Raw genomic sequence first — 23,698 nt, 5'->3', positions numbered from 1 at the left:
ACACCTGCGCCACTTTGGCTGAAATGCCGTTGTTTGGTGCAGTGACATTTGGTGTAATGGCCCTTCACTCCGGCAGTGTCGATGGTGCGCTTGCTCTGTGTAGGCCCTGCTCCCCACACCTCTCCCAACTGGAAGAGTCAGGGCTTAGATCCTCCATTTTACACAGGAAGAAACTGAGGCACACTCAGGACCCTCCCCTTTTCCTCTCGAAGAAGTAAGGGTGGGGCAGGAGGCTAACCAGAACCCCCACCTGGCTCACACCTAGGGACCTGGATCTTCCCCACCCCAGACCTCCCGGCCCCAACACGTCTAGACTAGAAATGGATCCGAATCTTCAACTACCTTAACCTCAAAAAACTTTCAAAACTGACTTCCAACTTCCAGAACCTTTGCCAGCCTGAGGGCTATGGGCTCAGGATAGGTTTCCTGGGTTCTGGAATCTTCGAACCCCTTGCAGAGATCTGAAGAGTCCCCCTGGATTCAACCAGCCTCCTTGTCCCCCTTCCAATCATTTCTCCATCAAACACACTTTAGGTCAGCCCTGCACGGGGCGCCGCTTGCACATCTCCAGCCGCCTCTGGCCAGGCCCCAGGTGGGCTGGACACCCCGACGGGCGCCGGAGAGGGGGACGGGGAAGGTTGCGGTGGGGGCCGGCCAACCGGGCGGAGGGGCGGGGTCGGGAGGGGAAGAGGGAGGCAGGAGGCGAGGCTGGAAGGAGGCAGGGAGGAGCCCGACCTGGATGGGGGTGGGGGGAGGCTCGGCGTCAGGTGAAAGTCTTTCCGGAGTTCACAGCCCGGAGGAGCTGAGATAAGAGGTTGGACTCCGGGCGGCCGGACTCTGGGGTGAGTGTCGGGGTCCCCTGAGGATCCGGCTGCCGTCTGGGGTGGGGAGGAGGAGCATCGCGGCTCTAGGGGACCCCGGCGGGGCCCCGGGGTCAGGTGTCCACCACGTGGAGATCCCGGGTCTCCGTAACCCCGTTGCCCTCACCCATCGGTAGTCGCCGGCGTTTCCGAAGCCGGCGCGGGGCGGGGGGGAGGGAAGTCGCTCCGATGGGCACGGCGAGGCGTCCGGGACCCCCGTCCGCACCCCCCGACGCCCACCTCCCAGGATAGCGGGGAATGGGGATGGAGACGCGGAGGGCGCTCTCTGCGCTGCGGCCGCCGCTGCTACTGTTGGGTGGGGATTGTTAGCGCGCTGATTCCGAGGGTCCCCCACGTGGGGACCACCGCTGACCTCCAGCCTTGGCAGGCGCTGGGCGCCCTTCCTGCCTGGGGACCTCCGCTCCTGGCTTCCCCTGGGGCTCAGTGCAACCCCTGTCGGCTGACTTGGGGCTCTGTGCCCCCCCCACCCCCCGCAGGGTGCTCCTGTTCAGTTTCCCCTCCCAGACTAGGTCAGTGACCCAGCTTCCACGAGGATGCCTGAGATGTTCAGCCAGTGGAAGCTTTTATGATGGTGGGAGGGGGGCTCAAGTGAGTGACATTGGGTCTCTGAGCTTCCGTTTCCTTATGTGTCAAGGGTGGCTTGTACGGGAGTGATTCACACTGTAGGTGCTTAGTGGGGGTGGGGGGTACAGCTGTCACTATATTAATAATAATTATTACTATATCCTTAGCCATGCTTCCAGGTTCCCGACTAACTTTCCCGGTGGGTCAGTTTTTTCATGGTCTTTTTTCGGGTGGGGGAACTGAGCTCACCTGCTCCCCCACCCCACCAGAGCCTCCTGTAGTTCGGATCTGGGCCCGTGGGGAGCTGCCCACATTTGGGGCCACCCTGGGCCATAGCTTCCTTCCATTGCTCCGTTGGCTCCTAAGGTCTTGCCCCGCAGGGCTGAGGAGTCTAGAGAAAGAGGTGTGGACCCTGCTTCGGGCAGCGGGGCCCCCCACTTGACCTAGGTGAACAGGTAATGTTTGTTCATCCCTGTCCAGCCCTGACTTCCATCCTTTGCTTCTCCCTCGCACCTAGGGTGTGGTGATTCCTGCCAGCCAGGTACTCTGGATGTGGGGGAGCTTCTAAGAAGGAGCCTTAGAGCGTCAGCTTCAAGGCGCTCGAGGACTTTGGACAAGCTTCTTTGACCCAAGGACCCTGGGGCTAGGCTGAGTCAGGTCAGCCCTAGAGAAGGAAGGAAGGTGTCACTGGGCGACTTCTCTTCCTGCCACTCTCTGAGGTCCCCACCCCTGTGAGTCAGGAAGGATACCCATTGTGGTCCCTCCTCCTGACAGGGAGTCTGGCTCGGCTTGAATGCCTCCTCCCCATAATGGGGGAGCTCACTACCAATACAGCAAACTAAAGGAAGCCCCAGCAGGTGGTGGCCAAAGGCAGGGATTGGGCTCCCACCTGACCTTCCTTGAATAAGTTCCTTGGATGAGCGCTCTGTGCCTCAGTTTCCCTATCCATAAAAAAAAAAAAAAGAAAAAACGCAGCTAAGGAAGCCCTACCTTCCAGCGCAGGTGTGGTGAGTAGAAGAGCAGATGGTGGAAGGGCCACACACCGGGCTGCTGCGTTAACTCTAATCATGATTACGTGGCTCACTGTGTTCCCATCGGTGATATTTATCTTTGCGTGAGAGAAATAATGTGAAGGTTGCAGGGCTCCAGCACAAGGCCTGGAGGAGGGCTCTGAGCCATGTGAAGGTGTTAGGGTCCTTCAGTGGTCCCCAGAGGAAGGCCCATGGGACCACAGTTGCTCCAGCTAGGAAATGAGTCCAGAGATGCTCTTTTGAGGCTCAGCTACGGCAGGGCCCGCCATTTAGTTAGGGGCCTCCGTCCAGCCCAGGTCCCCTCCTGGACCCATCCCAGGTACCTGGAGCAGTTTTTGAGGTGGGCTCCCCAAGGTCAGCTCCTTCAATGAGGAGCCCCGGGATTCCCAAGGAACGCAGACGTCATGGGTCTAAACGGAATGTGTCACCCTCCCCACCCCCCATCCCATCATCTTCTACACCCCAGGTGCCCCAGGGCCTATGTTGGCATAAAATCAACTTGCTCACATGGTTTCACTAAAGCAGGGTCTGGCCACAGCGAGCCTAAGGAGTTATCTTGACTGGGCTTTTTCTCTATTTTTTTTTCTTCTATTTACAAGAGGAACATAATGCTTCTTGCATTAAAAGACCAGCCTGTCATTACTTACTTACTGGGAGGCCTAGCTGGAACGAACTGGTGAGGGATCACCCTCAGGTCCAGCAGGCTGAGGTTCAAATCCTAGCACATGCTCTCTGCCCTCCCCGCCCCCCCCCCCCCCCCCCCCCCCCCGGTTGGCTGTGTGACCTATGGTGGGGGGCCCTCTCTCTTGTGCTCAGCTCATCTACTTGGTAACTGGAAACCAGCCTCCCTACAAAGCGCAGTGAATCATGGGGCTCATCTGCAGGCCAGGAGCTCACATCCTCTCCTGCAAGAACCCCCGGACTCCCAACCTGGAGTCTCTTCCACCCTGGAACTTGCTCTTCTCACCAAGACTGTCTTGTCTGCTGCCTGTCTGTTGTCCCGCCCCCCTTAGTACATAAGCTCCTTGGGGACAAGGCCTTTCTTTCAGACTTTTTTTTTTTTTTTTAAAGATTTTATTTATTTATTCATGATAGTCACAGAGGAGAGAGAGAGAGAGAGAGAGAGAGAGGCAGAGACACAGGCAGAGGGAGAAGCAGGCTCCATGCACCGGGAGCCCGACATGGGATTCGATCCCGGGTCTCCAGGATCGCGCCCTGGGCCAAAGGCAGGCGCTAAACCGCTGCGCCACCCAGGGATCCCTCTTTCAGACTTCTTGACTGCGTGCTCAGAGCCTAGATCGGGGCATGGCACACGCTAGGTACTAGGTGCTCAATGCTGGCTCAGAGCAGTCACCAGTGTGCTTGAGACAATCGTCGCTGACGTTGATGTTAATATTGTCACTGTTGGCGCTTCCTAAATGGGTTTGGAGAAAAGGCAGCTGCTTTCTCAGGACTCAGGCCGTTAGGCACACAAATGGGGTTCTCCTGTCACCCCCACCCCTCACCTTGGTTTTTGGAAGTCCCAGAATGTTCCATGCCCCTTTCGAAATCCCAGCTGGGGTCTGTCAGGAGGTACGGAACCATGATGGCCAGAGTGAAGCTGACGTCCAGCACCTGCTGGAAGTCAATCAGGGGTTGGCAGCTGACACCATCCAGCTCTGCAGATGAGGATGCTGAGGCCCAGAAGTGGCCAGCCACTTGGCCCAGGTCCGCCGCCACCGCTGGTCAGTAGGCAGGTCAGGATGTCTCCCGGAAACCACCACAGCAGCTTCACGGGCACCAGCTCTGTTTTCCCAGCTGCTGGACAAGGGGAGGTTAGCCCTCGTTTTCCTGATTCCAAAACTGAGACCCAGTGACCACCAGGCCCATGGGTCACTGGAACTGGAATTGGGATAGGAAGGGACACAGGTGGGTCTGTGTCTAATGGGCCAGGAGAATGACTCAAGACTCACCCTCTCGGAGCCTTGCTTCCTCTTCTGGAAAGTGGGAGCGTCATGCAGGGGAATCACCTTGATTTGATGGGAGCTTCCCAGTCCAGGCAGGCCCTCCATGGTGTCACAGTAGCGCAGAACAGGTGGGGGTCAGGTCCGGGCCCTGAGGGTGTGAGCAGGGGGTACCTGGCCACCTGGACTGCTCGACACATTCTCACACTCGTGTGTCTCAGCCTCTCTGCCTTCCTGAACTGCTAAGGAATGGTGACAAAAACAGGGTGAGGAGGACAGAAGTGCTTGGGGACTTGCCAGGCCCTGGTTATCAACTGGGAGTGTAAGTAGAGGATGCAGGGACAGAATTCTGTTGATAATGGGGGTCCTGAATTAATTCTGTTGAGTACTGGGGCCGCTTCTGTACCTCTAGTGCCTCACTAATATTCAGTGAATGTGGGCCACTGGGGAGCGGGGCACTCAGTCGGTTAAGCATCTGCCTTTGGCTCAGGTCATGATCCCAGGGTCCTGGAATGGGACCCCACATCTGGATCCCTGCTCAGTGGGGAGTCTGCTTCCCCCTCTGCCCCTCCCCCTGCCCTAGCACACACACAGTTCTCTCTCTCTGTGCTCTCTCGAATAAAATCTTAAGAAAAAAATAGTGAATCCTTAATATTTAGTGCAACAAATCCTTAATATTAGTGTGTTTGCAACAAATAGCTGATATTCAGTGACAGTATATTGGTCTCTTGGGACGGTTTAGTGACTTATGCATATTCATTGTGATAATATTGATTCATGCATCATGAATGTGCCTTGCAACTCTTCATTGTTCCTGTAAAACTATTTCATAAAACTCCTGGTGCCTCCTGCCTGTCTAGCAGGTCATGAACGGTACTTACTGACATTTGGCTTCTTGCTCATGAACTGCATCACGAGTATCTCAGTGCTGTGGATATTTGGCTCTTTAGGGCATTAGTACACCTTGGTCCTGTCTCCGCTCCACACAGGCACTTGCTAACTCGTGACTGTCCTGCATCCTCCAGGGCCTGTGGGGCCCTAGGCAGGTCGGTGGCAGCTGTCATCTGCAGTGGATTTGGGCTGAAATGAGGCCCGAGGAAATTGCTAATATGTGGATCATCATTAGTATTTTTCCCTTGTTCAACAAACACCAGCAAATGTCACATGGGGACACAGCTGTTGGGAACAAGATACCTGGCCCCACCTCTGGGGGTCTCCAGGCTGGCTGGGGAGATAAACGAGACAGAAGAGAGTGCATTTCCCATGTGCAGTGGTGGTGAGAGCTGCAGAGAAAATCAGAGCCAGGGCAGGGTGTTCTAGCTTGGGAGGTTGGGGCCCTTTTATTTTTATTTATTTTTATTTTTTAAAGATTTTATTTATTCATGAGAGACACAGAGTGAGAGGCAGAGACACAGGCAGAGGGAGAAGCAGGCTCCCTGTGGGGAGCCCGATGTGGGACTCGATCCCGGGACTCCAGGATCACAACCTGAGCCAAGGGCAGATGATCAACCACTGAGCCATCCAGGCGCCCCTGTTACCTTTTAAAAAGGTAAAATTGTGAGGCGCCTGAGGGACACAGTCCATTCAGCTGCTGACTCTTGGTTTAGGCTCTGGCTGTGATCTCTGGGTTGTGAGATTGAGCCTGGAGTGGGCTCTGAGCTCAGTGAGGAGTCTGCTTGAGATTCTCTTTCTCCCTCATCCTCTGCCCCTCCCACTCATGCTCTTGTGCTCTCCTGTTCTCTCTCTCTGTAACACAAATAAATAAATATATATATTTTAAGATTCTCTCTCTTTGCCCCTCCACCCAACATACCTGCACACATGTTTGTGCTCTTTCTTTCACTCAAATAAAGAAATCTTAAAAAAAAATGGGGGTGCCTGGGTGGCTCAGTGGTTGAGCGTCTATCTTTGGCTCAGGTCATGATCCCGGGGTCCTGGGGTCAGGTCTTGCGTCAGGCTCCCTGCAGGCAGCCTGCTTCTCCCTCTGCCTATGTCTCTGCCTCTCTTTCTCTCTGTCTCTCTTGAATGAATAAATAAAATCTGGAAAAAAAAAAAAAAACAACACTGGGGTGAGCCTGAAGATCAAAGAGAATCTGGGGGAAGAGCAGGAATCCCAAGCCGAGAGGACCAGGGGGGGAAGAGCAGGAGTCTGGCAGGTGCAAAGCCCTGTGGCAGGACTGAAAGCAGCTGAAAAGGCTGGTGTGGCTGGAGCTGACCAACTTGGGCAGGGGTCATTGGGGATGGGGCAGCAGAGGCTGAGAAGTCCCACACCTGGCAGCCACAGCCTGGGTGGGGAGGCTCTTGGGTCTTGAATACAATGAAACAAGTGGCTCCTCTGTGTACGTTCAAGGAAGCAGGCTCTGGGTGATGGCAAAATCAGCACCAGTGTATGGAGAGCAAACAGCCAGGAACAGGAATAGCTGGTCTGGCAGTGAGGGTCCCTGAGAGTCAGCCCAGATGTCACTGCTGTGACTCTGTCCACAGCCGCTATGTCCTATCTGTAGGGAGAAATATGAAGGAGGCCCTGCCACAGGCAAGCAGTGTCAGGATTGCTCATTCATCATACCTGCTGGGCCTTCCTGGCTTCGTTGCCATCGTGTGCCCATAGCTCTCGGCTGAATGCCACACCTGGGTCAGCCACTGCCCCATGACATTCCATGTGAATGGCTCCTGGGCTTCTCAGTCTATTGTTCCTGGTCCTTCCTTCTCCGTCCCCTACAGGCTTTAAACACTGGTGACTCCCTTCACTTTATTTCCTGAACCTACATACTTCCCTGATCCTTGCTGACCAGCTCTTGTCCGGGCCCTCAAATTCTTTGGCCTGGTTGCTACCCCAGCCTCTACTTCCGCCCTGGCTGTCCTTATTCCCCCAGTGCCCCATTTCCACCCCCGCTTGCTGGGCACGGTCTGGCAACCCACCATCATCTCCCCCCTGTCCCTCTGCTCCAGCCGCATTGGCCCCTCTCTCTGCCTTCAGCACTTTGCATCTGTGCTCTGGCCCTTTGCACCTTTGTCCTCTGCCTAGAATGCCCTTCCCCCAGGGCTCTGACCAGGTGATTCCTCATCATCCTTCAGGATGTCCCCAGGCTGGTCAGCAACCCCCCCATGAACCTTTCCTTCTCAACAGTGTTTATCATGTTGCTACTACACTAATCACCTCTTCCTGTATTCCTGCCCTCAGTGGGGGCTGATCTGGTCATGCCTGTTCATGGATTCACTCGCCAGTCCGCGCCCAGGGTGGCCCAGCGGTGGAATGTTGTCTGACCTGGGCTCTGGTTCTCTGTTCTTTGTCAGATGTTGAAGTGCATGGTTCCTTGTGACAGATTCTGGAAGGCTCTGAGTTTCTTGGTGGGGAATCCCCCAGTGAAGCTCCACATCATGGGAAGGATAGGATACAGACCCCACCCATCGGGGTCCTGGGTTCCAGTCTGCTTTATGCTGAGTCTCAGTATCCCCATCGGTAAGCAGGGCCTCTGTGGGGCACTGAAGGAGCCAGTACAATGAGCCCAGGTCACTGAGTGGCTGCCACACAGCCAGTGGCACACAACCCCAAGTGATTCCATGGTGGGGGTGCTTGGCGCTCCCATCCCCTAATGAGGAACTAGATTCCGAGGGGAAGTGGCTGATCAAGGTCTCAGTGCCAAAGGGACCATTCAGCAGCACATCTGACCTTTCTGCTCCCTGCTCACACACCCTCTGTGGCTTCTCCTGACCTCCAGGACACAGCCCCACTTCTCAGTCTGGGGTTCAAAGTCTTTACAGGCCCTTCCCTAGCCTCAGAAATCACCCCCCCCCAAAAAAAAAAATTCTACTTTTCAGCAAAATAAACTACAGATGATTCCTTGATAAGGCCTTGTTTGGTTTCCCCACCACGCCTTTGCATTTGTTCTTTCCTCTATCTGAACTCCCCCTTGGTGAGCTCCTCTGCATCCTTCAAAGCCTCAGCCTCAATATCCTGGTCCCTTCTTCTGGCCCAGCCTTTATCCCACGAGTGTCTGGATTTATCTCCCCCCCAGACTGGGAGCTTCTGGGGAGCCAGGCCCAGGGTCGAGGCTTCTCAGGTTCCCCAGACCCATTTGTTGAATGAATGAATGAGTGAGTGAGTAGTTTTCATATGCGTTTTCTGGGATGAGAGCTGCTGAGACCTTTCTCAGGCCTGAAGGACCTGGAGACAAAGCAGGTTGTTTCTGTGGTGATATGAGGAACCCACTGGGCTACCCTGGGATAACTCTGAGTTCTACTTCCCCATCTATGAAACAGGTATGGTGATTCCCCCAGAGTTATTCAGAAACCCACAGACTTCACTGAGTGAGCAGCTGTTTGGGCTTCCACAAATCCAGTTGTCCTGTCCAGTGAGACCTGGGAAGGGTGAACAGCAGAATTCCGGGCAGGGGTCAGGGAATCGGACCTGGGCCTGTGAGGAGCTTCTCATCAACCACCTCGCCCACCCAGCAAAGGCCCCAGAGTTCCTCACTGCTGCTCAGTTACTTGCAGGAAAATTAATACCAAGAAACTTCCCCTCCTTGGTGGAGCTGAGCCTCTAAGACTCTGTGCCTTCAGGTCATAAAACCCTTAAGGACAGATGGGTGACTACCTGGGCCCTGGGGTGCTACCCACAGAGGCACCCAGACCAGTAAAATCCTCAACACTCAGCCTTGCTGACAGGGAGGCCCAGAAGTTTGCCCCGTCCGTCCGTCCGTCCTTCTTTCCTTCCTTCCTTCCTTTTTATTTTTTTATTTTATTTTTTTTTAAATTTTATTTATTTATTCATGAGAGACACAGAGAGAGAGAGAGGCAGAGACACAGGCAGAGGGAGAAGCAGGCTCCATGCAGGGAGCCCGACATGGGACTCGATCCAGGATCTCCAGGATCACACCCTGGGCTGAAGGCAGGCGCTAAACTGCTGAGCTACCAGGGCTGCCCCCTTCCTTCCTATTTAAAGATTTTGTTAATTTTTATTTTTTTTAAGATTTTGTTTATTTGGCAGAGAGAGAGAGAGCACGAGCAGGGGGAGTGGCAGAGAGAGAAGCAGGCTCCCCGCTGAGCAGGGAGTCAGAGGACATGGGGCTCCATCCCAGGACCCTGGGATCCTGACCTGAGCAGAAGGCAGATGCTTAGCCAACTGAACCACCCAGGTGCCCCAAGATTTTGTTTATTTATTTGAGAGAAGGAGCAGGAGTGAGGGTGGGGAGGTGAGGGAGAGGGAGAAACAGACTCTGCTGAGTGGGGAGCCTGACACAGGGCTCATCCCAGGACCCTAAGATCATGACCTGAGCTGAAGTCAGACACCCAACCAACCGAGCCACCCAGGCATCCTCCCAGAAGTTCTTTCTTATGCCAGGCCAGTGTGAAATTTTATGAGGTTTGCAACATTATCTGCTTGAAGGTTTAAGGGGCTATGAGTTAGGAAGGGCCTTGGTGGATCATAGAGGGAAGGAGATCTTGGATGCATTAATAGAGGTCTAGCATAATGTGGAGGGAAAGTGAACCTTCCTCCCCCACCTCCCACTTGAGCTCTCAAACCCTAATCAGGAACCTCAGGGGGCTGAGAGGGTAGAGCAGCAGAATCCCTCCATTGAGAGAAACCTAAGACCCAGGGAGAAGAAGTTGGGAATGCAGGTAGCCAACAAAGGCCCAGTGTTCCATATGCAAAGAGTTCTTATAAATAAACAAGAAAGAAAAATGCAAGAAAAAGAACAGCCATTAATGGAACTCATTAAAACCAAATGGGCCACCCCAAGAGGTTCTCTTTTGCCCTGAAACCCTAAGAAAAGCCATTTAGCCATTTCAGTTCTTCTCCTGCCTCCCCTTCCCAAAGCCCAAGTTTGGCTGAGTGGTAAATATTCATATTTGCCAAAGTATCTTCCTTCATTTTAAAACCCTTGTTTGGAACTTATAAAACACATTTCCAGTGAACTGATCCTTGGCCACTTAGGTTTAATTTTCTATTTAATAGATGTTTAATAAGTACATATATAATATAAAAATAACAAATCTCATAAATACTTAATATGATGAATTTATACAAACCTGTATCAAAGGCTTTAGTCTGATCCTGATTTCCTCTTCTAACCTTCCCTCTTTTGAGCTCCTCATTCCGGATTTCTATGTTGGTTTAGACCAGGATATCTCAACCTTAACAATGTTGATCTTTGGGGCTGAATTTTCCTGAGGTAGGACTATCCTGTGTTCTGTAGGATGTTAATTTATGCAGCGTCCCTGGCCCCCACCCACTTATTTTTTTTTTTTTTTAAGATTTTATTTATTTATTCATGAGAGACACAGAGGAGGGGGAGGGAGGGAGGGAGGGAGAGAGAGAGAGAGGGAGGGAGAGAGGCAGAGACACAGGCAGAGGGAGAAGCAGGCTCCATGCAGAGAGCCCGATGTGGGACTCGATCCCGGGGCTCCAGGATCACACCCTGAGCTGAAGGCAGGCACTAAACCACTGAGCCACCCAGGGATCCCTTACACCCACTTAATGCCATTAGCAGTACCTTACCTCTACCCTGCCCAAATCACGACAGCCAAAAATGTCTCCAGATATTACCAGGTGTTCCCTGGGAGATAGAGTCACCTGTTTGAAGATCCCTAATTTAGGCTCCAAACTGTAGATGGGGAGATGGGTAATCACTCTCTAAAATTTTAAGAGTCCTGGAGCACTTGGGTGGCTCAGGAGGTTAAGCCTTTGGCTTGGGCTCAGGTCATGATTTCAGGATCAGGACTTTGCACTCAGTGGGGAGTCTGCTTGTCCCTTTCCCTCTGCCCCTCCCCTTGTTCATGCTTTTTCTGTCTCTCTTAAAAAAAAAAAAGAAATCTTTTAAATAAATAAAATAAAATGAGATAAAATTTTATGAGTGTTTAACGAGAATGTCTCTTTCCCAGGTGTTGAGTTCTGAGGTGTGCTATTGTTTTCCAGGATCCGTGGGTCTCTAGCCACAGGTGTGGCCCAAGAGAACACTGTGGCATTTCTAGTCTGATTTCCTTTTTTGGTGATATGGTCTTTCTATTACAGTTTGTGAAGGTTTTTTATTTATTTATTTTTTTCTATCCTTGAAGCTTCAGGGATCAGCACCAGGTTTGCCTGGGAGCACTCCTTTCCCATTGTCTATCCTGGACTTGGGCCTGTCTTTGGCTCAGGAAAATGTCTTTCTAGGATTCAGCTCATTCTTGTATCACATTCACCAGTACACAGTTTCTTTTTTTTTTTTTTTTAATTTTTATTTATTTACTTATGATAGTCACAGAGAGAGAGAGAGGCAGAGACATAGGCAGAGGGAGAAGCAGGCTCCATGCACCGGGAGCCCGATATGGGATTCGATCCCGGGTCTCCAGGATTGCGCCCTGAGCCAAAGGCAGGCGCCAAACCGCTGCGCCACCCAGGGATCCCCAGTACACAGTTTCATCCCAAGATTATTTGCCTTTTGAGGTCTCCCAGACCTGACTTCCAGCAGCTGAACCCCCAGGGCAGGCAGCCAAGCTGGGGTGCCACAGCAACTAGATGGGCTCTCTGCCGCCGGCATGCAGGGTTTTGAAGCCGCTTAGGCTCCGCTGGCCTGTTGTACCTGCCATTCCCTCCCCTGGGACCTTCCCCCCCAGATCTCAGCCATACTGGATCTTCTGTGCCATTCACATCTGACTTAAATGTCATCCAGACCTCAAAATCCAAATCTGCCACCCAACCCCATTTCCTCCTGTGGCTTTCATTGCCTCTTATCATTTCATTGAGGTTTTAATATGTTTGTTCTCCCTCAAGGGTCTGGGTTCTGTAGTGGAGACATTTAGGTATCTTCTGTCTGCAGAAACCCAACATCCATGCACCAGTCATTCAATACACATTTATTTATTTGTTTGTTTATTTATTTATTTACTTATTTATTTATTTATTTATTCATTCATTCATTCATTCATTCATTCGAGACACACAGAGAGAGAGAGGCAGAGACAAGGCAGAGGGAGAAGCAAACTCCCTGTTGAGCAGGGAGCCCGATGTAGGGCTTGATCCCAGGACCTCAGGATCATGACCTGAGCCAAAGGCAGACACCTAACCAACTGAGCCACCCATCGTCTGGGTGGCTGTCCTGAGATGGAATCTCGCATCGGGTTCCCTGCTCAGTGGGGAGTCTGCTTCTACCTCTGCCCCCCCTACTTGTGCTCGCATTCTCTTTCTCTTTCTCTAATAAATCAATAAAAATTAAAAATAAAAAACAGGGGATCCCTGGGTGGCGCAGCGGTTTGGCGCCTGCCTTTGGCCCAGGGCGCGATCCTGGAGACCCGGGATCGAGTCCCACGTCGGGCTCCCGGTGCATGGAGCCTGCTTCTCCCTCTGCCTGTGTCTCTGCCTCTCTCTCTCTCTCTCTCTGTGACTATCATAAATAAATTTTAAAAAATAAAAAATTAAAAATAAATAAATAAATAAATAAATTCCTTTACAAAAAAAAAAGTTATCATGTATTTTAGAAGGTGAAAAGTGGAAGAAAAGTAGAACACGGTCTGAGACCAGGGCCACCAGTAAGATACTGTATCCCGAGGAGTCCCTCCTGAGAAAGGGATGTTGGAGGAGAGGCAAGAAGTGAGGGAGGGAACCAGGTGCATATCCTGGGAAGAGTATTCCAGCCAGGCAGGAATAACCTGAGCAAAAGTCCTGAGGCTTTTCTGGGTCATGCCCAGAATGTTTGAGGTCAAAACCCCCACAACAACACTCTTACATAGGGTTAATTCTCCTCGTTTTCCATGGAGGCTCTGCGAAGTCCAGCTTCTTTTCCAGGGTCACACAGTGGAACCTGTGGGGTAGGATCTGAGCCCTGTGTCTGGGAGACACCTCGCTGGAGAGGCTTGGCCAGGCCGTGTGCAGAGACAGCAGGGGCACGTTGGAGAAATGGCCTCCTGAGTGCAGGCGGAAAGCCCTTTGCCCACTTCTAGGTGGAAATGCAAAGCCACTCTTCTTTGCTTCCAGGCAATAGCTGCTGGGGTTGCTTGGGGCAAGTGGAGCCTTCCAGAATCTACTGACTGTGGTCATGTTTTCCAGGTGCCAGTGGAAAGAACAGAGAGACCCCAGAACAGCACAGACAACCCACGGCAGCCTGAGGTAAGTACTAAGCTTCACATATTCACTCAACAATAGGCATTGAATGCCCACGAGGTGCCAGGTGCTGGCAGCTCCCTTCATGCCTGCACAGTCCCGTGAGTTGAGAACTGCTCAGATGCCCCCTTTTACAGCTGAGGAAACTGAGGCCCAGGGAATGGAGGGCACACAGCCAGAAAGTGATGCAATTGGGATTTAGACCCAGGAGTTGGGCTTTAGAGTCTGTACCTCTCCAGGTGAGTCAATAAGTGTTTTAAGAATGGTTAAGTCCGGGATCCCTGGGTGGCACAGCGCTTTGGCGCCTGCCTTTGGCCCGGGGCGCGATCCTGGAGACCCGGGATCGAATCCCACATCGGGCTCCCTGCATGGAGCCTGCTTCTCCCTCTGCCTGTGTCTCTGCCTCTCTGTCTCTCTCTGTGTGGCTATCATGAATAAATAAATAAAATCTTTAAAAAAAAAAAAAAAAAAAGAATGGTTAAGTCCTACTTTGGGTCTAATCCAGCACTTTCATGCTGCACTGGAAAATAGCCCTTCAAATTTAGGGCTGAAAAACAGGGCAGATACTACCTCTCCAGACAAAAGGACATTAAGGGAATCCAGGGAAGCCTGGGATCTGGAAGGAAGACCAAGAGCCCTGCCTGGATATGGGGAAGGAAAGCTTCTAGGAGGAAGCGACATTAGAGCTGAGGTTTTGAAGGATGGATAAGAGTTTGCCGGAGAAAACTTTAACAAATTTATTCATAAATTGTATTTGTTCAAACACTCCCTGCTTTCCCCATGTGTCTGCCTCATGCTGGGCGATGCAGGGACCCTCCAGAAGCCCCCAGTCTCAGAAAAACAGAGCTAAACATAGACACCCCCATGGGATCAAGACTGGGTAGAGGTAGACAGAGCTTGAGGTGCCAAACAGACCCAGCAGTGTTCCTGAGGGGTTAAAGAGAACTTCCCAGAGAATGGATCATTTAAGATGGGTTATAAAGGAAGAGTAAGCGTTTAACAAGGAAGATAGCTCTGTTTGAAACATGCCAGGCCTAAGGGATCTGTAAAGAGCCCATGCTCAGGTCACAAGACCATTAAGAATAGTCAAGAAGAAGGGTGCCTCGGTGGCTCAGTCAGTTAAGTGTCGGCCTTAGTCTTGGGTCACATCCCAGGGTCCTGGATCAAGCCCTGCATCAGGCTCCCTGCTCAGCAGAGAGTCTGCTTCTCTCTCTTCCCTTCCCCCTGCATGTGGTCTCTCTTTCTCTCTCAAATAAATAAAATCTTAAAATAATTGTCAAGAAGAATGGGTGATGGCTTGTTTCAGAACGCCAGCAGCAGGCACGTGGGTGGCTTAGTCAGTTGAGCATCCAACTCTTGGTTTTGGCTCAGATCATGATACCAGAGTCCTAAGATCGAGCCCCCCGTTGGGCTCCACACTCAGTGTGGAGTCTGCCCCTCCCCCCACTCTCTCGCTCACTCTCTCTGGAATAAATAAATGAAATCTTTAAAAAAGAGAGAGAGAGAGAATGCCAGCAGCTCTCAGCTTCCTGGAAGGACTGGGTTAGGACCCCAGTAGTTCTCAGTGATAAAGAGGCAGTTCTTTGCCTCCCTCAGGGGGGCTCCTGGGCCATCTCTGAGGTAGAGACATGAGGAGGACCAGGTTGAAAGGGGGGATTCTGGGCACACTGAGTCTGGGAGGCTCACCTTGGCATCTCCATGTCTCAGTCTTCTCTGTAAGCACTTAATCCCCAGCCAGACCTGGGCAACTGTCAGAGCCATCAGGGGTTGAGGTGCCAGAGGAGGAGGTGGGGGGCATGGGGGTGTAGGTGAGGGTGCATCTCGATGTCATACCTCCCTGAGCACCTACAGGTCTGCAGCCAGGTGTTGGGGTCCGCAGGTAGCTCAGGGAAAGTGCTTGGCCCATCCCATCTCATCAACGCGTTCTTGGCAGGAGCCGCCAGGCCAACCAGGATGAGGTGCTGCCGGCCCCTGCGGACAGAGGTGGGCTTGGCCATAGCCCTGAGCATCCTCGTCCTCTTCCTCTTCTGTCTGCACGTGTCACCACCCACCTTCCAGAGCTCGGAGGAGCTACGGGACAACCCCAAGACTCTGGCCTGGCCCACTCAGCCCTCCCGCCCACTGCCCACCCCCTGCAGGGCCAACACCTCCATGGCTGCCCTGCCAGGCTTCTCTGGGCAGCCACAGCAGGTGCGCGACTTCCTCCTGCATAAACACTGCCGCGACTTCCAGCTGCTGCAAGATGTTCCCCTGAACAAGTGCGCAGAGCCTGTCTTCCTGCTGCTGGTGATCAAGTCCTCACCCAAGAATTACGAGCGCCGGGAGCTGGTGCGGCGCACTTGGGGCAGCGAGCGCCAGGTGAAGGGTGTCCAGCTGCGCCGCCTCTTTCTGGTGGGCACAGCCCCTAACCCCATGGAGGCCCACAAGGTCAACCGGCTGCTGGCGATGGAGGCGCAGGCGCACGGGGACATCCTGCAGTGGAACTTCCATGACTCCTTCTTCAACCTCACGCTCAAACAGGTGGGCCGGCAGGGGTTACCTGATCAGGGCCACCCATCCTTCCTGCCCACTCACCATCATCTCCTCTGAGGGGCGCCAAGAAACCAGAAGTCCCCACCCACCCTACCCCACTCCCTCTGCTGTCCTCATGGTGATCTGAGGCCTTCTTCCTCTAGGGGAGGCAGGGAGAAAGGGCAGGGTAGCCTGAGGTTACGAGCCTGGCTCTCAGAGCCCATGATCTGGGTTTGAATTCAAACTCTGCCACTTACCTGCCATTTGCCTTTGATAATCATTTACCCCTCTGCGCTCGTTTCTTCATGGTCATCAAGGAACTGGGATTTAGTTGGATCCAGCTGCCTCTGAGGGCTGCTGCGAGGATTACAGGAGAGGATGTTTACAGGGCACCTGGAGTGGCGCCAGGTGCTCCAGTAACAGTGGCAATCGGTGGGGGTGGAGGGGCACTGGACAGGACACATCTCGTTTATTTGTTCTTATTCTCTCTCCCCATGAGGCCCACATCTGTGCAGTTGATGCTCAGTAAAGACCTTTTAGCTGGACAAAACCCCTCCAGAAGTGGAGGGAATCCTGCCTGTGCACAGATGAGGAATTAGAGGCTCCAAAGGCCCACCCAGGAGTTGAAGGGGGCCCAAGGCAGGTTCTTGCTCATAGTAGGCATAGAAAAGTCTGGGCTCAAGACCTTGAGTACCAAGAACAGTACTTTTCTGTGTGTGACCCTGTTCCTGGCATTTTTTCTGGAGATCCTCTATTTCCTCGTCTGTAAATGAGGTTGAAGACTACTCCTGCCTGCCTCCTAAGCTTGCATGAGCGATTCGAGACAGGGGAGGCACTGAGCACCGTGCAAGGCATGCGGCAAAAGTTATTATGGAGGAAGCTGAAGCCGAGGTGGGTAGAGGGCCAAGACCTCTTGACACAACGTGTTCTTCATGCAGAACACAAAAACATGTAAGAAATGTCCATTTGACAAACATGAATCCAGTACCTATGAGAGGATGACCCTCAGTGGGTGCTGGGGAGATGTCACAGAGAGGAGAGATAGTGCCCACCCAAGGGAAGCCTAGAGTCCGTTGGGGAAGGTAGACGTCAATAACAATCACATAAGTAATTATTTAACAGCAGTGCTTGGCCAGGAAGAGTCAGAAGGAATAGCAATAAATGTAAATGCGACAATTTTCAAGTACTTCTTGGTGCTTCACGAGGATCATCTCCATGGATCCCCAACACTCCCAGGGGCAGGTCCTATGATGAGGTCTGTCTGGAAAGTTGGTAGCTGAGGCTCAGGGTGGGTCCTCAAACCCATGGCTGGCCTGACCAGTAACACCCTCAATTGGGTTCCCTGGGATGGGGTGGCCAACAGGGACCCAAGGCTGATTGCCCCAACCCTTAAACTTGTGTGTCCCGTCCACCTTGCCTGCAGGTGCTCTTCCTACAGTGGCAGGAGACTCGGTGCACCAATGCCAGCTTCGTGCTCAATGGGGATGATGACGTCTTTGCACACACAGACAACATGGTCTCCTACCTGAAGGACCACAATCCTGACCGCCACCTCTTTGTGGGACACCTGATCCGCAATGTGGGCCCCATCCGGGTGACTTGGAGCAAGTACTATGTGCCAAAGATTGTGACAGAGGAGGAGCGCTACCCGCCCTACTGCGGGGGTGGTGGCTTCCTACTGTCCCGTTTCACGGCTGCTGCCCTGCGCCGGGCTGCCCCCAAACTGGACCTCTTCCCTATCGATGATGTCTTCCTGGGCATGTGCCTGAAGAAGGAAGGCCTGGAGCCTGCATCACACGGTGGTATCCGCACAGGTGGCATTCGGTCTCCCTCGGGCCGCATATCCTCCTTTGACCCCTGCCTCTACCGGGAGCTGCTACTCGTGCACCGCTTCTTGCCATTTGAGATGCTACTCATGTGGGATGCCCTGAGCCAGCCCAAACTCATCTGTGGCAAGCAGTCACAGATCTACTGAGGTGGTATCAGGACCCCTAGCCTCTAGGCCCTGATCTCTACCCCCGTAGAAAGGGGCAGCATCATCTTCCCCTTTCCAGAATTGGAAATCTTTGTTCTAAGTGGTCGGCATAAGAGAGTGTCCCCAGGGAGGTTTGGATGAGTGCATAGTCTAGCTGACAAACTCCTAGACATCTTTCCAAGCCCACCTGGTACTTGAACCCATGTTCCATCATCCTCTCTAGATTCTCAGCTGAAGGGACCTCCTCTTTCCATGGCAGCTAACTGCAGGAGCCCTTCTGCTAGGCTTCCAGTTGTTCCGTTTGAGTCAAGGTCCCATTTTCCAGCTCCGACTTTGATCTTGGGTTGGATTTTAAAGGGTGGCCAACCCCTCCTTGCTTGTAAACTACAGTGGTTTAGTGGTAGGTGAGTCCCAGCCATGCTTCAAGGTCAGTTGGGAATTCCTAGGTCCATTTGCAACTGAACTGAGCAGTATTTCTCAGCCTAGGAAAGAAGTTTTTTTCTCAACCTCTCCCTGCCAGTCTCCACACACCTCAGATGGTAGAAGGGGCCAGAGAAGCCATGAGTGGGACTGCCCCCTCCCTGCTCATGGTATCAAGTGCTCTAAAGGCAGAAGCATTGGGCACAGAAAGGAGGCAGCTGTCTGACTCAGGCTGTGCCAGCTCAGGGTTTCTGGAGTCCCTGATGGGGCCCAGCCCCCACATTTGTGCTCCCCAAGAATTCAGGTAATGATACTGGGGCCAGAGAGTCTTCACTGGGCCCACGGTCCGCACACATGCTCACCCCAGTGTTCAGAGAAGAGAGAGATTCAGATCTTTGGGTGTCTGTGAGCTCTGAGGACCCAGGACTGGCCCCTGACCCAGTATGTCTTTCAGACTGGGGAGACCCAAGCAAAATGGTGACACCTTAGTTCTGCTGACTCTGGGCAGAGGTCTGGGGCCTGGGTTTACAGGCATTCACAGGTAGGGGGAAGTCAGACAGCAGAATGACCACTGGGGAATGGGTACTCAGGGAATAAAATGTTTTGTGAAGACCTGAGATTCTTTTTTTTTTTTAATTAAGTGATTTATTTATAAGTTTTAATTCAGATAAGTCTACAATCTGTAAAAGTCTCATTTCCAATAGAAAATATGCACCAGGGATCCCTGGGTGGCGCAGTGGTTTAGCGCCTGCCTTTGGCCCAGGGCGTGATCCTGGAGACCCGGGATCGAATCCCACGTCGGGCTCCCTGCATGGAGCCTGCTTCTCCCTCTGCCTATGTCTCTGCCTCTCTCTCTCTCTGTGTGACTATCATAAATAAATAAAAATTAAAAAAAAAAAAAAGAAAATATGCACCAATAAAAATGGCAGGGATGAAATGAGGGCTGTGGAGCTTCCATTGGGCGGGTCTGATGCCATCCTGCCCCTGCTCACACATCCTCCATGGTTCCCTATTACCCTCAGATCATATCCCACCAAGACAGTCTCACTATCAGCTCAATGGCACGCTCAGGAGAGGCACAGGGGTGAGACTGGCTCCGTGGGACAGCGGGTTTGCCTTGGCCTCTTGCTTCCAGTCAGGCTCCCTTCTTTCCACCAGACTCCTCTCCCACTAACACTGCGGCTTTCCTGTCCTCCATCCCACCCTCTTTCCCTTTCATAAGCATTAATTGTGTGTACCTCCTGTATGCTGCACACCTTGCCCTATACTCCTGCTCCCAGCCCCATTAGGGTGGCAGATACCCACCTAATAGTGAGAAAACAAACCTATGAACAATCAAATAGGAAGTTATCAGAAGTGGTAAGAGCTTCAAGTAGTAAAATGAAGCAACTAGATGCAACAGTGATGGGAAAGAGTATTAACTGAGAGATCAGGGGACTGGGACAGAAGAGGTGACATTGGATCTGGGACCTGAAGAAAGAGGACATGGCCTTGGGAAGAACCGGGAGAAGGATGTTCCAGGCAGAAGGCACAGGATGTGCAAAGGCCCTGAGGTAGGACAACCTGGAAGCATTCAAGTTGCAGCGAAGAAGCCCTGGCTGGAGTTTGGTGAGACATGAAGTCAAAGGGGCTGGCCACATGGGAACTTATGGGCTGGGGTGAGAGGAGTTATTTTGGGAGTGATGGCACTTTGGGGGCAAGGAAATGACATGATTGATTTTTACGTTTTAAGAAGCCCTGTGGCTGCCGTGTGGACTGTTGGAAAGGGAGGTGGAGGCTGAAGCAGCATCCAGGCAGAGAAGGCAGGCCTGGATGAGATGGGGGCTTTCAGAGGTTTCTAGCCTACATCTGACCTCATCCTGCCCCTGCTCACCCATCCCCTGGGGAGAGAGTCCTGCTCCCCTGCTGCTCCAGGTTGAACAATATACAGCCCCTCAGAACCTTAGAATATGGCCCTATTTGGAAATAGGGTCTTTGCTGGGTCACCTGGGTGGCTCAGTTGGTTAAGCACCTGACTCTTCATTTTGGCTCAAGTCATGGTCTTGGGGTGGTGAGATCAAGTCCTGTGTCAGACTCTGTGCTCAGAGGGGAGTCTGCTTGGGATTCTCTGCCTTTTCCTCTGTTGCTTCTCTCCCTCAAATAAATAAATACATCTTTAAAAAAGAGAGAGAGAAAGGAATAGAGTCTTTGCAGATATAATTAAGGTAAGGATCAAGGTGAGATCATCTTGGATTAAGTGGGATGGGCCCCAAATCCAATGACAGTGTTTTTTACAAGAGACAGAAACGAACGCACAAGAAACGCGGAAAAGAAGGCCACGTGAAGACAGAGACAGAGCTTGGAGTCCTGCATCTAGAAGCCAAGGAAGGTCAGGGATTGTGAGCAGCCACCAAAAGCCAGGAGAGAGACTCAGACCAGGTTCTTCCTCAGAGCCTTTCAGAAGGAAACAACCCTGCCACACTTTGACTTCTGTCTCTGGCTTCTAGAATTGCAAGGAAAGAAATCTCTATTGTTTCAGGACTCCCGATTTCTGGTAATTTGTTATAATGGATTTAGGAAATTAAGACACATGACTGGCTCACATAGTCAAATGCGGTTGTTCTGCCTCAGGAGTCCTAGCACGCAAGTTCTATCTCAGGGTAAAGGGAGGGGCAAGGAAAATTGTCAGAGCTGGAACAGTAGGTGTCCACTCTGATCCATTCCCATGTCTGTGTGTCCATCGTATAGCGTGGACTTTAAGCGATGTTAAGCCACCCCCCCCCCCAGGTGGGTCTTGACAGATAATCTGGATTGGAATCCGGCACTCAGCCATTCCCTAACCTTGCAAGTAGCTGTCTCCCCTAGCCTCAGTTTCCCCACTTCGTATGGTGATGACTCTGAAATTGCTATCAAACTTCTGAAAGTATTGATGGGTCCATGGCTGGGGGGGAGGGGGAAAGACAACCTGCACAAAGGCTGAGGTAGGCTTATCCCTCTTTCTTCAGAAAAATGGAAAAAGCTGGGGCACCTGGGTGGTTCAGTGGTTGAGCGTCTGCCTTTGGCTCAGGTCATGATCCCGGGGTCCTGGGATCTAGTCCCATATTGGGCTCCCCACAGGGAGTCTGCCTATGTCTCTGTCTCTCTCTGTGTGTCTCTCATGAATAAATATATAAATATATAAAAAACTTTAAAAAAAACTGCTTCAGATTCTGCAAGAGCTTCATTTATTCACTACTGAGGAGAAATAGCAAAGAGGGTGGCACAGATGGGAGGGTGGCGCCTGAGGCTCCTTGGAGGGGCAGACAATTGGCCATGAGTATCTGGCATCTCTGCAAAACCAAGGATCTTCCAGCCAGGATGGAGGTGAGTTTTTTGTTTTGTTTTGTTTTGTTTTTTTTTGCAGTTGGCCCCACAGAGGAAGGCAGCCTGGGGGAGGTGGGGAGCATGGGGAGATCATTCTCACCATCCTCCCAGATAGGGCTTGATGGTGCTGTGTGGCTTCAGGAGGTCACCAGACCAGATCTGTCTGGGTCTCCGGACCCTCTGAAGTCACACCTGGGAGGGTTCAGTGAGGACACAGGGTCAGCAGGTCCTGTCGTGAGCAGCCGCTGAGGCAGCAGTAGTGTGCGGGATTGGTGGCAGCTGCTCGCCGGTGGTGGTGATGGAGAGAGGCCTGGGGCAGGGCCTGTGGAACGAGAACCAGCATGGGGTCCCCATCGGACACCTGCCCATGGAGATGTCGTCCTTCCAGCCACTGCAACAGCTCACCTGGGGACAGAGCAGAATTCAGCATGGACAGGGGACCCTAGGGGAGCCCTCCCCGAGATATGCATAGACCTGCACACTCACGTCCTGCTGAGTGACCCACCAAACACTCATCTTGGGCACAAATAGAAAGTGAGCACCTATTAAATGCCTACTATATGCTGCACTGAGCACAGATGTGTGCGTCCAGTGTGTGCACTCTCAACCCAAAACCACGCTCAGGCCCCCAGCTGTGCACATTCCCACAAGCCAGCTATCACACAGACGTACAGACACTTCACAAAGCCAAAGACAGCAGAGGTGACATGTGACATATACATGTGCCCATGTGTGCAGGCAGTGGGCTCATGTGGACATGCACATACGCAGGCGCGTACCCTCACAGCCCTTCCCAGTCCTCCCCCATGCGTGCCCCTGCACATCCGTCTGCATCTGTGTCACAGAGATGCAGACATATAGGCCACACATGTGTGACACACAGGCATACCCACCCCCCCTTCATACCCTCTGCACCAAGGCCTGGCGTAGGGTGAGAAGAGCGCACACTGGCCTCAACGCACAATTTAAGGGGGCGCCAGGGCACTCAACAATGAAGATCCATTACATTTTAATGCAATGTTTCTAAAAATCAAAAGCAATGCAAAAATTCACGAAGATCAAAATACTGAAATTGTAAATAAGACGGGATCTGCCCCGTGCACTCGCTCGTCACGCACAGATTCCGGCCTGGCAGGGGACGCATCCTTCGCGAACTTGCGCACACCAGCGTCCGGGCAAGCGGACCGGGGCAAGCGGACCGCGGCGCGTGCGTGCAAACCCACCCGCCTGCCCCGACGCCCACCAGCGCCCCGTGCACCTGCCCCGCCAAGACTGACTCTTGACTGAGCCCCGAACCCGGGGCTCGGTTCGCGCCCGCCCGCACTCACGGTCGCCGCCAGCCACCCGCCGCCCGTCCTCGGAGGACCAGCGCGGGCCCCCGCACACCCGCACCAGCGCCCGCACGAAGTGGTGGCCACACAGCTTCTCCCGCGCTCCCGGAGCGGGCGCAGAGCCCAGCGCCAGCGCCACCGCCAGCGCCGCGCCCAGCAGCACCAGTGCCCAGGCGAGCGGGCGGGGGCCCATGGTGGCAGGAGGCCGGCCCCAGCGGGCACCCTTCTTATAGGCATCCAGCCTGCCCCAGCTGAGGACCTTGGATGGGGATGGAACATTCTGCCCACAGCTCAAGGAGAAGGTCAAGGGCGGGGTGAGTGCAAGTGTAGTGTAAACCCAGCAGTTGGGTTTTCTCTTTCTCTCTCTCTCTCTCTCTTTTTTTTTATAAGTAACCTCTAAGCCCCACGTGGGGCTCGAACTCACAGCCCACAAACCCGAGATCCTGAGTTGCATGCTCCACCCACTGAGCTAGGCTTTTTTTGTAGTGTCTGATTTAAGCTCTGAGTGCCCAGGCATCCCCTTCAATGATGGCTGTTTGGAATAAGCCTATTTGTCAGCAACACCACTAGATAGAGCCAGGCTGCCTCCCCGCACTGAAGGCTCTCTTGTTAGAGGGGTTT

General features: G+C 52.8%; 2 protein-coding genes across 2 annotated transcripts; one reads left to right on the top strand and one right to left on the bottom strand.

Moving 5' to 3' along the window:
* The first annotated feature begins 729 nt into the window (after positions 1-729).
* Positions 730-19,021, top strand: B3GNT3 (UDP-GlcNAc:betaGal beta-1,3-N-acetylglucosaminyltransferase 3). The gene is made up of 4 exons (XM_077859440.1): positions 730-842; positions 13,445-13,504; positions 15,432-16,018; positions 17,433-19,021. The coding sequence occupies exons 3-4, from the start codon at positions 15,452-15,454 to the stop codon at positions 17,982-17,984; spliced, it is 1,119 nt and encodes a 372-aa protein (XP_077715566.1). The 5' UTR covers positions 730-842; positions 13,445-13,504; positions 15,432-15,451; the 3' UTR covers positions 17,985-19,021.
* A 2,563-nt stretch (positions 19,022-21,584) lies between these two features.
* INSL3 (insulin like 3) lies at positions 21,585-23,285 on the bottom strand. Its single transcript, XM_077859441.1, has 2 exons — positions 23,075-23,285; positions 21,585-22,151 (listed from the first exon to the last, which is right to left on the bottom strand). The coding sequence occupies exons 1-2, from the start codon at positions 23,268-23,270 to the stop codon at positions 21,949-21,951; spliced, it is 399 nt and encodes a 132-aa protein (XP_077715567.1). The 5' UTR covers positions 23,271-23,285; the 3' UTR covers positions 21,585-21,948.
* Between the last annotated feature and the right edge of the window lie 413 nt (positions 23,286-23,698).

Source organism: Canis aureus, chromosome 19 (assembly GCF_053574225.1).
Source record: "Canis aureus isolate CA01 chromosome 19, VMU_Caureus_v.1.0, whole genome shotgun sequence".
Taxonomy (NCBI): domain Eukaryota; kingdom Metazoa; phylum Chordata; class Mammalia; order Carnivora; family Canidae; genus Canis; species Canis aureus.
The sequence above is the reverse complement of the archived record's forward strand: the minus strand, read 5'-3'. Positions and strand labels throughout refer to the sequence as shown.